Raw genomic sequence first — 15,000 nt, 5'->3', positions numbered from 1 at the left:
TACCTGCTTAGCATATAAATGGTTACACGGTTAAATTCAGTCTCGCGCCACAAAGGAAATGGGATGGAGACGTCTGTAACAGAAGAATGGTGAGAGTCATTTGTATGGAGTGGATGAAAGAGCGGGCGGCTCCTCCCGTATCGTTTTCATCAGTGAGATGGATGGATTCTCTGTCCAGGACAGTTGTAATAAATATGTATTATACCAGAACCATCATGGAAACTATCTTTTCTACCCCCCCCCCCCCCCTAAGGCCAAGTGAACAAAAAAATCTGATTATTAATTTCCCCCCCCCCCCCCCCCTTTTTGTCATAAGAATTGTCTTAATAGATTCGTTTAAGATCCAGATAAGTCCTGCTCTAACCGATATTACGAGCAGCTGGTAGCATTTCACGGTAATGATCTGTGCTATAGAGTGATGGTACGGTCGTGCTCGTTTTTGGCCATATGTACGTAAATGGGCTGGACTGGAGATATGATGCCGCTTGGGGTTCAACCAATCACATTCGCCCCTTTTCACACGGCCCGCCCCCCCACTGGTTGAGCACAGGTGTGTCGTGTTTTCAAACTCATTTGAACTTTGGACAAGCGAGCGAGACCCATTTATTCGCCAATGAAATATAGTGATGCCATAGTATCATGGGGTTTTGAGCGGTGATGAATGAGGGGGGGAGGGGGGGGGGGCACATGGTGATGAATGAGGGGGGGGGGGGGGGGGCACATCTGTACATATCTAACCACACACACCATGATGCTGCAAGATTAAGTTTGGCTGAAAATCTAGTCTAGATACACGAGTACCGTTTGTGACCTGGCCGGTAGCCAAAGAACCCCACCAGCTTAATAGTGCTTAATCACGCCGTGTAATTACCCCCCACCCTCACCGCCAAAAATCAGACCATTTCCCTATGCACTGCAAGTACACAGGCTGTAAACCAGACCTCACCCTAAGATCTGGGTTTCCAATCAAGAACGAGGGCCATGTTTAATTAAATGCTGATGAGAAAATATATTTAATTTCAAGTGCAATTAATTATTGAGGGCTGTAATTGGAAACTCTGACTGAGTTGTCTAATGAACCCAATTAAGTCTGATGACAGATGTTTTTTGACTTGGAGCATGGGTTTTATGTTGCACAGTTTTGTGGAATGGCACATTCTGGAGTGGGGAGGGAGTCGTAGGGCGTAATATTGTACTGTTTTCTGTCATTAGTCATGTGAAGTTTATTTGATATAGCACGTCTCATGCGACAAATGATGCGACTCAATGTGCTTCAAGAATAGACCAAGAATAGAAGATCATACATGCCAATTTATACATTTCCCTTATCACAGACATGAACATAGATACATGTTTATATTATGAGAGAAACTGTGAAATATCACAGGACTTTGAATCACAATACAAATTCCACACAAATGTCAAACTGCTACTTTAATATTTCTAGTTTTTTGCGTGTTAGAGTCCTCGATTACTAAATTACTTTACCATTCCTAATCCCCCCCCCCCCCCTTCCATCCAAAAAAGGCTGTGTTAATCCCAGATTTCACCTATCCTGTCTGGCTTTGTTTGATTATTTATTTATATTTTAATTTTTTTTAATTGTCTCTCGCTTTTGTATCCTGGTGTTACACAGTCACAGTTTGTAGTGCTATGCTGTCAATTTTAGTGTAATTCAACAGATTTATTTTCTCCTCAGAGATGAAATTAGTTTGAATTTGCTTTGCTCTCGATGGAACTGTGTGAGAGAATGGGAGAAACGTGTTGCACAAAATTGATAATTGAGGCAGAGGTTTTTCAGAGTTTTACAACACAGAAGACAACATGGTCCAGTACTTTTAATATTCCTGCTTAAACTGTGCTTTCTTGTTTGTTTTAGCTCTTAAAATGATGCAATTCCGGGTTTGCTGAGAGAAATACATTGCACTATACATCGTCATTATAATACATTTAAAACAAATCCGAAAAAGGCAGCAAAAAACATTATGAAGTGTGTTGCTATCAGCATCTCTTTGCTGACACACTCAAAATGAAAATAATAAACTACACTACATATAAATACTTTTATATATATAAATACATTTTGCATCATACTTGATTATAGCTTTTACAGTCCACAGTTGTGTGTGAGTAATCCCGCGTCTCACTACTGGCAGCTCCGCCGTTCTCACTACTATAGTCTGGCATTCAGTTCTGTACCATGACTGTTTCTGGATTCCGGATTTGGTTGTTGGCATGCCAGGTGCCAGGTTCTATGCGGTATTAGATTCCAAGAAAATCATGAACCCCCAGTGTAAAAGAGGTATAAAGGCAATTAGGTGAATAATGAGCGACTGAGGGCTGCCACATTCAACAATCATTCATTCAAGTGTGTAAAAGGGATTAATTAGCCATATGGTTACTAATGTGCACAGCTCGCTCACTGACACGTAATCCGGGGCACATTTCTCACCAGTGCATGCTCGATTTCCTGCCGTAAATGTATTTATTCATTTATTTAGACGTGCTTCATGATATTTTATTTCATTATTATTATTATTTTTAGATATAACTGTATTGTAGGGCTCAGGCCCGGTAGCTCCGCCTCTCACGGCTTCTCTTGAAGAGTGCACTAGTGTGAGGATACCGCTGAGATCAGAGGGTTAGCAGCACAGGACTTCTGGCAGAGGGAGGCCACAGCCCTCCACAGATTTAGTGAGGAGACTTCTGCCACTTGTGTTCCCACGTTGGCACATGGCACGACCCCAACTGCCTGCCAAGAGATAAGCGAAGGGCGGGCACGGCGCGCACTGCGGACAAAGCGGGCACCCGCCATGAAACGCAACCACTCTTGACAGGACAGTGACCTCCTCCCTGTGCCGGTCGTCCTCTCGTTAGAGTGACTTTGTTGTCCCTGCGACCTGTCTCCGTTTGGGGCCAGTTCCGGACAGACCTGGGCAGCGTTTCTTTGGCCCGTCGAGTCTTTGCAAAGTTCATGGAAGCCATAGAGCGGAATTAATTTCAGAGGTCTGTTTACTGGGCCGGGCCTCTTTGAAACTCTGCATGTCATAGATACCAAGGAGGCGCTGGGGTAAATCTTAAAGGGGGGGCGGGAGGCTCTCCAACTCGGGGACGGGCAGGATGAGGAATAGGGGACTGGGGAGGAGTGATTACTTGGACACTTGGATCGACACTCCGCCTGGTGCCTTTTGATGAGATTGTTCTGCCAACAACACGGACTCCCTCTCTGTTTCTCCGGGTCCATGTAGAGCCACAAATCAAAGGCAACGTCTCTTCTGGAGCTTTTCTATGAAATGACAAGCCATCTGTCTCTCAGCGGTTCTGTCATTCGCTGGCACAGTCAATCCCACTCTCACTGGAAGGGGGGGGGGGGAGGCTTTATTGTTTGAATTTATAATGTAGATAATAATTTATGTCAAACAAGATATTTGCATTTTGTTTCACCGCGTTAACAAGTGCAATGATGTTGCAGTCAGGATGCAGGAACCTTCTAACCAAGCCAATAGGCACACTGTACAGAAGCTCTGTATAGAAGCTCAGTGTTAGTGGGTGACACGTTTCTGTAATTATTATATAAAATGTTTGCCTGTGATGAAGTAATGGAACTGTATCACCGTGTTTCTTAGGTCACACATTTATCATTAAATCCGTATTGTTATGGATACCAATATACGTTGCGATGATGCACTCCTAAACGGTGTAACTCGTGTAGCTCCTGTCTGCTGTCAAGTTAAAGTTTCAAGTTTTGTTTTATTTGTCACATATAAAGTACATGGTCATTACAGTGAAAAGCTTGGTTCTGTATGAGCCCCCTGATAATGTGCTTCATACTGTAAAAAAGTTAAAAGAATAAAGTCCAAACACTATACAAAATATACAATATACAATATACAAACTAAAGTACAACCTAAAGTACAAAGTGCAAACAATAAGGTACAAAAATGCAAACTGCAATCTTTTTGTAATAAAAACATAAAATAGATAAAATATGCGGTCACACAGCTGTCGTATCGCACCATCTACCCTGAGGAGCGACGGACCCGCGCGTCACAGACCTTTCAGGAGAGTGTGGCTAATTACATTTCCCCTGGGAGTAAATAAGTAAAACTGAGTAAAGTGTAATTTTGCTTCTCTCTGCGTGGCCCTGTACGATCCCGCTCTCATGTCCCGTGCCAGCGCTTTTATGGTGTAAATTGTGTGTGATGCCACGATGGCATCTTTCATTATGATATCATGATGTGACCCTTTTGCTTGGCGAGCTTTCCGCTCAAAGTTCAACTACCGCGGTTAAACTTTGCCGTGGCTCACATTGACTAATCCCTGCGAACGAAAGGCAGCCGGCCAGCCAGGCAGGGGGGGGGGGGGGGGGGGGGGGGGGGGGGTAGTTGATACTGACACTATTACAATTCCCTGGTTTGTACAAACATGCTACCGTACCGACCATGTCTAAACAACGTCACGTGGATCATCTTACCATCTATCGTTCTACTCTTCCCCTGGAAAGCTCTCTCCTCCGTGACATCTGTGTCAGATGTGTTCCGCTCACATCCTGATCTGAAAGCCCTATAACACGGGCACACATACAGACATGTTCATTAATGCGTATTGTCCCTGTAAAATATAATAGAGTACAGCTACTTTGTGCGTGTGTGTGTGTGTGTGTGATGACACACCGACCCTGATTATGAGAAGAAAAAGCTCCTATCATGCACATCAAGCCTTGGAAAAACCCTGCTAATCTAGGGCCAGCTGCGTAGGGAGATCTGTGTGGAGAAGCTGGGCAGGGTGTTGCTTTCTAATATGCCCATAATTAATTCCACCGGGAGAGAGAGAGAGAGAGAGAGCAATATACTCCATTTATCACGACTAGCTCGGTCTGATCAGCAGCCGGTCGGATTCATATGATGGTTCCAGCCAATTTGAAGTTAATGGTTGAGCGTGGGCTAGCAGATGCCTTCTCGGTCTTAAAGGATTCACCACTGGTGTGATTTTGTAAAGGAAGAAGATGCAGTGATGCAATTCAGAGCCTCCATTTTTTTCTCTCTCTCTACTTATCAACGATTTTCTGCAGTGGTCCTGTAAGTAAACACAAGTGCAGCATCCATAGCACAAATCAAAGCGGGATCGTTTTTCAGCGGTTACATCGCTGACAGACAAAATATGATTTTTGCAATTCACGACCTCATAATGATCCTGTTATTCCAAGAGAGCCGTACAGACATCTCGGCAGTAGGAGAGGGAAACGTGGCCTTTCGGATTCCCTGTTTCTACACTCGCTTGAATCGTGGTTTAGGCTTCTCTTGGTTTATAAAGGCAAAGACAATATGATGATAAATAAATAAATACATTTTATCTTTTTTTTTTATATTAATTTAATTTCACCAGTGTCAAAATAAGATATCTACGCCACACACAACACACGCAAACAACAGCAGCTCTCTCTGTGCTGTCAGAGAAGTAATTTCACTTCTGATGTCCCTAAACGCTGTCTGAGTTGGCAGTGAAAGGCTTAATGGTGACTTGAAGCAGTTTATGTCCTTAACTGGGGGGGGGGGGGGGGGGGGGGGCAGAAGCATTTATAGAAAAACCACAGATCTAGGAATAGAAGAAATCTAACTCACAGCTTCAGTCTTTTAAGACTGTCTGGGAATTTCACACCTCATAATTGAATCGCTCGGTTGTTCATTTGAGGAGCTTAGGAGGAGCAGACAAACCCGGTAAAATAGCTGTATTGCGTTCCATGGGAATTTCTTTTTGCTGACTGTTGACTTCCAAGGTGGCTTCTGCCTGGCTGAGCTGGTCTCCTGCTCTTATTGGTGATCTGTCACGGTCGGCCCCGCCCCCCCCTCTCGGCCCCCCCTCCCGCTTTCCCCGTCGCCATTGTTCCAGAGGACATTCCTTTTGTTGACCCCGTATAAAACATCAGTGTGTGTTTTCTCCACGGCGACTCATATTGAAACCACCCCTGGTTTTGTCTCCTGGGGGGGGGGGATGGGGGGGGGGACGTGCTGACACCATCTCCTGCGCTGGTGTCGTCCGGCCCGGCCCGAGGTATTATTAGTAAGGTGATCGTGGATCGGGGGAGGTGAGAGAGAAGGGCGGTGCTCTGAAACGAGGTCTGCGGCGGTGTGTGTGTGTGTGTGTGCGTGCGCGTGTGGGTGTGCGTGTGTGTGTGTGTGTGCGCGTGCGTGTGTGTGTGCGTGCGTGCGTGCGTGTGTGTGTGTGTGTGTGTGTGTGTGTGTGTGTGTGTGTGTGTGTGTGTGTGTGTGTGTGTGTGGCAGCCAGGACAGATGTTGTCCTCGAGGGTCAGCAGCACATCCATCTCTTCTTGGTGCTTTACTTGCTCGGTCAGCACTTGTGTGGAAAGAGACCAGTTAACCATTAACCCCCCCCCACCCCCATCCCCTCTGTATTGTTTGGCTTAACTTCCTGTTTTATCATCCCCCAGCTGTCACACTTCAAGAAATCATCAAACGTTCTGATAATAATGATTGATTGATTGATTGATTGAAAACTTTATTAACAGATTGCAGAATGGGTACAATACAGTACAGCTCAATACTAATAACTGCTAAGAGGATGAAGACCAGAAAAAGACGTTTGTCTTGTTTACATAAGGGTCCTCCATTTTCAATCCATCAACACATTTATGACATACAAGACATACAAATATACGGTACTGTGTAAGAAAAAGAGATCATAAAAATATATATATATCCGAAGGGGAAGAAACTGTACATTGGAGGGGGTTGGGCGGGTGGGGGTTTTGGGGGCGTTTGACATCTAGTAGTTCTTTAGGGTAAATGTGAGACAGCTATATTGGATATTCACTTAAAAGCATTGTGCAGTTGTCCGCCTCAGAGAGAATAACAACACGTTGTGGAAAACGCTGATGTCGACTATAATGTGTTGTGTCCCATCGTACAGCCATGCACCTCTTCGGCCTTAACTGGCATCTGCAGCCGATGCAGAGACAGATGTACCAGCTGTCGGAGGACAGCGCCAGTGGCCTACCCTTCCCTACCGATCTGGGCTTGCCCCCGCTGGGCAACACGGGCCTGCAGATCCCTGACCGCAGGGGGAAGGATGACAGTGAGTAAAACGATGTGTTTCATTATTTTCTATTTTGGAGTAAGTACGTTGTCCATATAAACAATGTGAAGGACGATCCCCACTGTTAAGATGAGGTGTTGCTTCATCGATCCCCTTGGGGGAAATGCGGGCGTCGTAGCAGCATGGTGGGGGGGGAGGTACAGGTATGGGCAGGGTAATAGAAGAAAGACATATATATATACTGTATATAGGCAATACAATGAAATCTGAATATAATAATATGAGAAAGATAAACCGTGTAAACAATATAATTCACAGTGAATATAAAAAAACATCAGACAAATAAACAGTGTAAACAAAAGGCGCAGATGCGGGTCTGTATGTCTCGGCTATAATATGATACGATTGTTGCAGTCGTAGTAGGGGAAAAAAACACCCAGCAGGAGGAGAAGGTTTTTTTCCCCCTTCCAAATCCTTGTTCAGAGTTTACAAGATGGCATTTGAGAACTTCGGTCGTCCAGACCCACATTTTTGCCCGCTGGTCTCTGTGGTGCGCGGCGAGATCTGCATTGTAATCCAATGAAAGTTGCTGTAAGTGGGGGAAGCGTTGTTTGTTCCTGGAGGGAGAAAAGGGGCCAGCTTTAGGGAGCGAGTATCCAGGGGGCTGGATGGGGATTAGCCCCTCTGTCCCCTTCAGAACGGATATGATCCTTTCATCTCCTCGTCTGGGCTGCCTCTCCCTGGCAGTGGAAGAAAGCATGTGCCTTCCCACCCCATGGTACCGACCGCTCCACTCCACGGAAAGTTTGCTCTCCTCCACTCTTGAGCAAACGGGGGCCCAGATTTAACCATGTGATTTGCCACCAGGCGGACGACAAAAGGTGCAGGAAGATCAGGCCATTACCATATAGATGAATCCCAGAGCAGTAGTCTTTTTTCATTTGCCAGACGGTAGCAAGTGTGTTTGGCTAACAACAAGGACGGCTACGGCTGAGCGTAGACCCCGCATGGCAGCTGTGGCTGAAGGGAAATCAATAGCCGTAGCTTTCTAAATCTGTCTCGTTCTCCCGGCGTTGTCGCGAGGAGCGCTTGATGATCCATCTAATGTTCTATAAAGGTGATGCATACGATAATATTTTCATATTTTTGTTCCTACCACACGACTGCCATGTCAAAACGGCACGTCATTCTGTTTCACAGAGAAGCGACTGTGTAACCGTGTAACCTTGACGCCTTGAAGCCCCATTATCTCTGCTCTCTGGGTTCTATGGTTTATTTAGACATTTGATTAGCACCGCGTTAATGTGCTACACAAATGCACTATGAAATGTTATGCAACATTTGATCAATTACAGCCTTGGTCTACAAAAAGCTAAACTACAGTGCAGCCTATAGGCCAAAAGATTAAATCTATAAAATGGAAACAAAAACCATGCATTTGTTGACGGCAGTCAAGCTAATCCACAAATTAGCTTATAGTCAAACAAAATTGTCTCCTTATACAGAACTAATCAAAGTGAAATCGGTTGCTCATGAAAGGAAAAGAGAAATAAGTCCCTTGTCAGTGTTTAGACCTTTAGATGAATAATTCACAGAATTGCTTCTGTTGCCTTAGGATTAACATGAATGAAAATAAAGTGTAAGAGGCTTAATAGAAGCACAATAAATACACATGAAAACATTTATAAAATCATGCCTTCCCTTTAAGTGTGTTCATTTAATTGATCAAAGTAAATAAACAGCCATATCCAGTCAAAGCGAAAACATGAATTACAACTAACGAAAATAGCTTCTGTGGTCTAAACACAAACGAACATACCTGGAGCTTTGAATGATATGAGTGCTCAACCCGCTTTAGGTTGTGTGACAGAAATACCAGCGTGTCCACATTCGTTGACAACAGGACATTTTTCGTTTTCAAAAACCAGCTTTTTGAAGAAGAAAAATATATCCAAAATAAGCACTCTGAATGGTTTGAAGTGGCTCCAGGACCGGAATCCGTCTTTGACCTCTCTTTTAAAAAGTCCTCCAGTTCCTTTTGTTATTAGGTGAATCAGCTGAAAACAGATGTTGAACCACCAGCGTTTCATAAAAAAAACACTTGTGTGCAGACAGCAAGTCACAATAGGGAGGTGTAGTGGTTACAGTACATCATTGTTGTTTCCGGCCGGTCCACCTCGCTTGAAATTGCAATGTATTTCCAATGGACACATTTCTAAATTGTCTAGTTTAAAACAAATAAAGCATGAACATTGGCATGGTCTACCTTTCTGTGTGTATTCATCCACAATCTATAGCTCAACATGAAACAATTTGCAATTAATCGTAAAATAATTACATATAATTTTATTTTAACCAAAAATGCTTAAACAATAAGGTTAGTGATAGAAGGGAACTCATTTTGTGCAAAAATGGAAAGCTTGCCAATGTTCATGAGGCAGAATTATTACAATAGCCGATAATACATTTCCCCAATGATAAATCCCTATATACGGGTGGACCGCGTGGGAAACTAAAGTGACGTCAGACTACACCTCCCTCTGACATATGGGACAGAAAATGTAGCCTCATTGACACAAAGTTTCAAGGTTTCATGGGAAACCAGACAAGAGCTAAATAAGTAAATATCTTTGTTTGATATGAACTGATGAATGTTGATTCATAATGCATAATGTTGGGTTATCATTTCAATAAGCTAATTCTTATTCTTGGAGGGGTAAAAAGTATTCCAATTTTGGCGTTGATTACCATGGCAACATTCGGGTCGGCCCTAGTTGGAGCATTAAGCAAACCCCAGATCTGGGAGATGGGGGACATGCCCTCTCTTCTCTGATAAAACCCATTGCCGCTGATGGACTTTTGAGGAGAGTGCCATCTGCCGCGCTTCGTGTAACCTAACGCTGTGTCTGCCACCAAATCCTGGGAGTTCTGTTGTATGGGCGTCTGGTTTAGTAGACATTGCTGCTGAAATTGGCCCATCTACACGGGCAAGCAGATGTTGTCTTTTTCCACTGAGTCCAATGTGAGGTGCATTATGGAGCATATGGAGATTTTTTTTTTCTTTTTTGCACTCATACCTGCATGTGTGGGCTCTTGGAACTCTCTGATACAATTAAGGCAGGGGCGAAGATACTATGTGTATTTTCTATTTCAGTGTTTGAAATACTTTCATTTTAGTTAACTTTTTCATTTTAAAGTACTTGATACTAGGGCTGGGCACTATGACCTGAAATCCAATATCACGGTATATTATCACATCAATCTCGGTAACAATAAATTATACGGTAATTCCTTTTTTTAAACACCAGTGCAACAAATACCACATTCTCCATTGTGCTGTTTCCCGTCTGTCAACATGTTTGTAATGTTGGTCTGTCAACATGTGACTGGTTGTTGTACATTCAGTTGAATTAAAGGGGCACAAAATGAAACGGTAGTGGAGGAATGCATTTACCTAAAATACTGATGGGTCCGGTAAGACATTCATAATATCGGTATCAGTACTCAGCATTCCACATGGGGAAATGGGAAGTAGGGAGGGGATACATGCACGCAACATGTAAACAACAACATTCATTTTGGACCCGCCAAAATATTTTCAAAATTCATTAACACATTGGCGACCGCTGGGATGCGTCTAACATAGTGGTTGAGGACCAGCTTTTGTAAACAGACCGGTGTCTTTTTGTACAGCTAAATCTATACTTTATAGTATTGCTCTCTGTCCATTCTCATTGTCAATTGAGTTCATAAACCGTCCCTTCAAAATGGCTTAAAGAAAAAAAAAATGCATCAATAGGTTGTCATTTTATAGCGCCGTGAATATAAGCATTATAGCGGATTTTGTCTCGTATATTTTCTGGAAGGCTAGTTCTAGAGCTAATAGCTGCTAACGTTATATTCAACGGCATTTCCGTTTTACATATGCTAAAGAAATAACTCAAACTGCATATCATCGGGACTGTCCCAAAGCATGTATGGAATCAAAGGGGGGGGGGGGGGGGGGGGCGGGGGACGTCGTTTATTATTATTGATTACCAATAACAGTGGTCGTGTAACTAGCCACATACGCTGCTCGGCTGGTTGCGTATCATAGCAAGCTCTGATCCGGCTGTAATTTATGTGAAAAAGATCTTACCATGAACCAGTGAGATACCCCTGAGCATTTCCCCGTTATCGATCGGCATCTGGTAGATCGATATGTCCATTGGCTGATTATAAATCCCCTTATTCCATGGTGAAATCTGCTATTCGAAATGTAATCCACGGTACAAGATGCTGATTCAGAATCCGGGTACTGAAAATATCCATTGAAAGAAAAAGAAAAAAAGTCATCCATTCGCCCACAGGGCACATTGCAGTGGAGCGATGGCGCCCCTAAGAGGATCTGGCCGGTATTGCACATCCTCGAATTCACAGACTAGGGAATATATGCAGTGCCGCTCCGCGACCTTGACCCAGTTATTAGAATGATATAAAAGCAATAACAACTTGCCACGGCTTTATACGTGATTCTGTCCACAACGCATGGCATCGAAACCCGTATTAACTCGTGGTCGGGCGGCAAAGTGTTAATCAATAATTTTTTGGGGGTTTAGTTTTTATTCTATTTTAAATGATTACTCTACATAAAAAATCTATAGCACCTTTAAGTAGGCTACCGTCTGGGCTCACATTTGATTGATAGTGCCTCAATATGATTTGTTTTTGATTCACGATGACATTGAACAAAACAAAGAATATCAAATAATTACATGTGTAGTTTTGTAATGTAGCTGCAGGCTGTGCTAATGTATACAAACCGTCCCGCCCTACCCCTGAAACTGCATAGTGTGCCTTTTAAGTAGCGCTAGTGAACCCGTTCCCCCTTTCGCTAGGCAGCGGTCAGGGGAGTAATTTTTCTGCCTGTCGGTTGATGTGATTGAAAATCTGTGATGTGGTCAAGACTCCCGTCGCCCCCAGTAGGCCCAGGCTCCCCCCCTGCCCCCTCCGCGGGCAGGATTAATGGGGTGATCCCGTTGACTGATTTACGTTGGTGTGTGTGTGTGTGTGTGTGTGTGTGTGTGTGTGTGTGTGTGTGTGTGTGTGTGTGTGTGTGTGTGTGTGTGTGTGTGTGTGTGTGTGTGTGTGTGTGTGTGTGTGTGTGTGTGTGTGTGTGTGTCCGTGCGATGCAGGCAAATTGGACAGCCTGTTTCCGGAAGACAGCTTCATAGACGTGGGGGAGATTGACGTGGGCCGCAAGTACGCCCAACTAGTCCCCCCGGGAATCTTCTGGAGGTCCCAGGTCTTCATCGATCACCCCATGTACCTGAAGTTCAACGTGTCCCTCAGCAAAGACGCCCTGGTGGGCATCTATGGGAGGAGGGGTCTGCCCCCGTCACACACGCAGGTAGGGTACGGGAAGGATCCGACACCCATCGATATTATTGGGTTATTGGAGTATTGGTATGGGTATGTAATTGAGTTATAAATAAAGGTTTGATGAGGATAATGATACAGTGATATTTTGTATCAAAAAGTGTCATGGTCTTTCCATCATACCACCCATTGTTTTCTTTGGTCAGTACCGTCACGGTAGTGACCAAAACACATTGGAAATGCCATCGGTATCATGTTTAAATTGCATTGTACTGTGGTATGATTAAAGCCCAAAAGTGGTAACGTGGTGATACATTACCATGGCAGTACCATGGTAAATTACTTCCACAATGGTCGCTGCCATGGGAAAACTGAATTTACCATCAAACTACCATACCATGATGATTTTGTGAGGGCTTGATTGACAAGTTGACAAGTTTGTCGGAGGAAAGCAACAGTTGGAACTAGGGATGCCCCGATCAGGTTTTTTGCCACCGATACCGATCACTATGAGCCATGAGCCATGAGTCTATGAGCCATATCGGCCGATACACTGCCGATACCGATCGCTTTTGGTTTTCTTATAGCAGCTGGCAGTATGTAGATCTAACACAGGCATTCTCAAAGTCCGGACTAAATTATCTAATCTAATCTTAGAAATGAAGTAAAGTGAATAGTACTGGGTGTTAAGCATAACAGCTAAGTAAATTGACTTCTGACCATTATAGTCAAAGTATTTTCCTATGAACTGAAACTCATAAGATCACATAAGGCTAGCATCATTGGCGTTCAGTTACAGCTATGAAGAACGATAGCTAGTTAGCCAACGCTAGCCAACAGCTGCAAAAACAAATGCCAATGATGTTATCACTGACGTTGATATTATGAGCTATCAGTAGCTAGTCAGCTAGATAACGTTAGACAACATACCTCTCTCTCTCCCTCTCCCTCCCTCCCCTCTCCTCCCCCTCTCTCTTCTCTCTCTCTCTCTCTCTCTCTCTCTCTCTCTCTCTCGTCTCTCTCATCTCTCTCTCTCTCTCTCTCTCTCTCTCTCTCTCTCTCTCTCTCTCTCTCTCTCTCTCTCTCTCACCCTCTCTCTCTCTCTCTCTCTCTCTCTCTCACAATTTGTCATGTGGCAGTGAAAGGGTTAACATTCTGTATTGTCTCAGTGAAAGGGTTAACCATTTGGTAGTGTGGTAGTGAAAGGGTTAATCAATGAATGAAAGGAAAGGACTTTTTTATTCTTCTTCAGCCATAAAGTGTACATTGGGACATTGTCCAAAGCATTTGTCTCATGATCCCTGAGCAGAAAATATCTGGTAAATCTCTCCATTGCATTATTGAATAGCTTTCTTTGTTTCTCAAATGATTTATGGTCAATTCCTTTGAGGATGTTTCCAAGTGGTTCAATAACATCAATAAATTATCACAGCGGTACAAAGGACAGGGGCCAACAGATGAACTTTTCCTTTACACTAATTTCCCAACTATGCACAGCACAAAATCAGATATACCGTGTTATTAATCTCCCCGTGCATGGATGCGGTCCACAGTTTACAGGTCTGCTGCTGTAAATACAATCACGGCTCAGATAATTGTTCCAAGTGCGGATTTTTGTGTGCATATAGAACCTTTATGTTAACATCCAATGTGATTAATTTTTTCAATCAAAAGATTACTTATTCCGTCCGTCCCGTCTACCCCCGTCCCACCCCCCACCCCAATTTCACTCCAAAGCAAATATGAGACCGGAGCAGGGTTTTTGTACTGTGACTGATTGCGTACCGTGTGGCAGATGAGTCAAGATTCCCTGCCTCGTGTAGTTGGAAGTGAAAGGCTGTCTCATTGGTATTCATTGAGCCAGTTCTGATACCAGGCAAATCGGTGCAGATGTTATTTGATAAACACTAACTTTCAATCCCTCCCAACGGCCCCTCTACCCCCGCCCCCGCACCTCCAATGACCCCCCCCCCCTGAAACCGCATCTTCCTTCTTCTTTTTTCCCCTCATTGACAGTTTGAAACCAGACTGTCATAGATAATATTTTGGACTGTGTTGCCAAGGCTCAGTCAGGCCCCTCCTGGAAAGATGAGTTATTCATGCAGACCAAATTACGCTCTGGTATAAAGAGGCCTGAAGCACTCTGTCTCATGTGTCTAATGGCTTGTATCCTGTCTGTCTGTCTGTCTGTCTGTCTGTCTGTCTGTCTGTCTGTCTGTCTGTCTGTCTGTCTGTCTGTCTGTCTGTCTGTCTGTCTGTCTGTCTGTCTGTCTGTCTGTCTGTCTGTCTGTCTGTCTGTCTGTCTGTCTGTCTGCCTGCCTGTCTGTCTGTCTGCCTGTCTGTCTGTCTGTCTGTCTTTCTATCCATCTGTCCGTCTATCTGTCCGACTATCTGTCCGTCTGTCTTTCTATCCATCTATCTGTACGTGTCCAGTTTGACTTTGTGGAGCTGCTGGACGGACGGAGGCTGCTGGGCCAGGACGTCCAGGGTCTGGAGGGTCCCCTGGCTCTGCAGCGTAGCCTGGCGCCCCTCGCCACCCACGACACAGGCTTCATCCAGTACCTGGACTCCGGCATCTGGCACCTGCCG

General features: G+C 44.2%; 1 protein-coding gene across 1 annotated transcript in view; it reads left to right on the top strand.

Annotated features, from left to right (window-relative positions):
• tenm4 (teneurin transmembrane protein 4) overlaps positions 1 to 15,000 on the top strand; it is a 345,863-nt gene that overhangs the window by 187,740 nt on the left and 143,123 nt on the right. Inside the window, exons 8-10 of the mRNA XM_084310380.1 lie at positions 6,928 to 7,092; positions 12,228 to 12,442; positions 14,845 to 14,996. Of these exons, the coding sequence (XP_084166506.1) occupies positions 6,928 to 7,092; positions 12,228 to 12,442; positions 14,845 to 14,996 (532 nt within the window). The remainder of the gene's footprint in view (positions 1 to 6,927; positions 7,093 to 12,227; positions 12,443 to 14,844; positions 14,997 to 15,000) is intronic.

Source organism: Notolepis coatsorum, assembly GCF_963971535.1.
Source record: "Notolepis coatsorum genome assembly, chromosome: 1".
In the NCBI taxonomy this organism is placed as follows: domain Eukaryota; kingdom Metazoa; phylum Chordata; class Actinopteri; order Aulopiformes; family Paralepididae; genus Notolepis; species Notolepis coatsorum.
The sequence above is the reverse complement of the archived record's forward strand: the minus strand, read 5'-3'. Positions and strand labels throughout refer to the sequence as shown.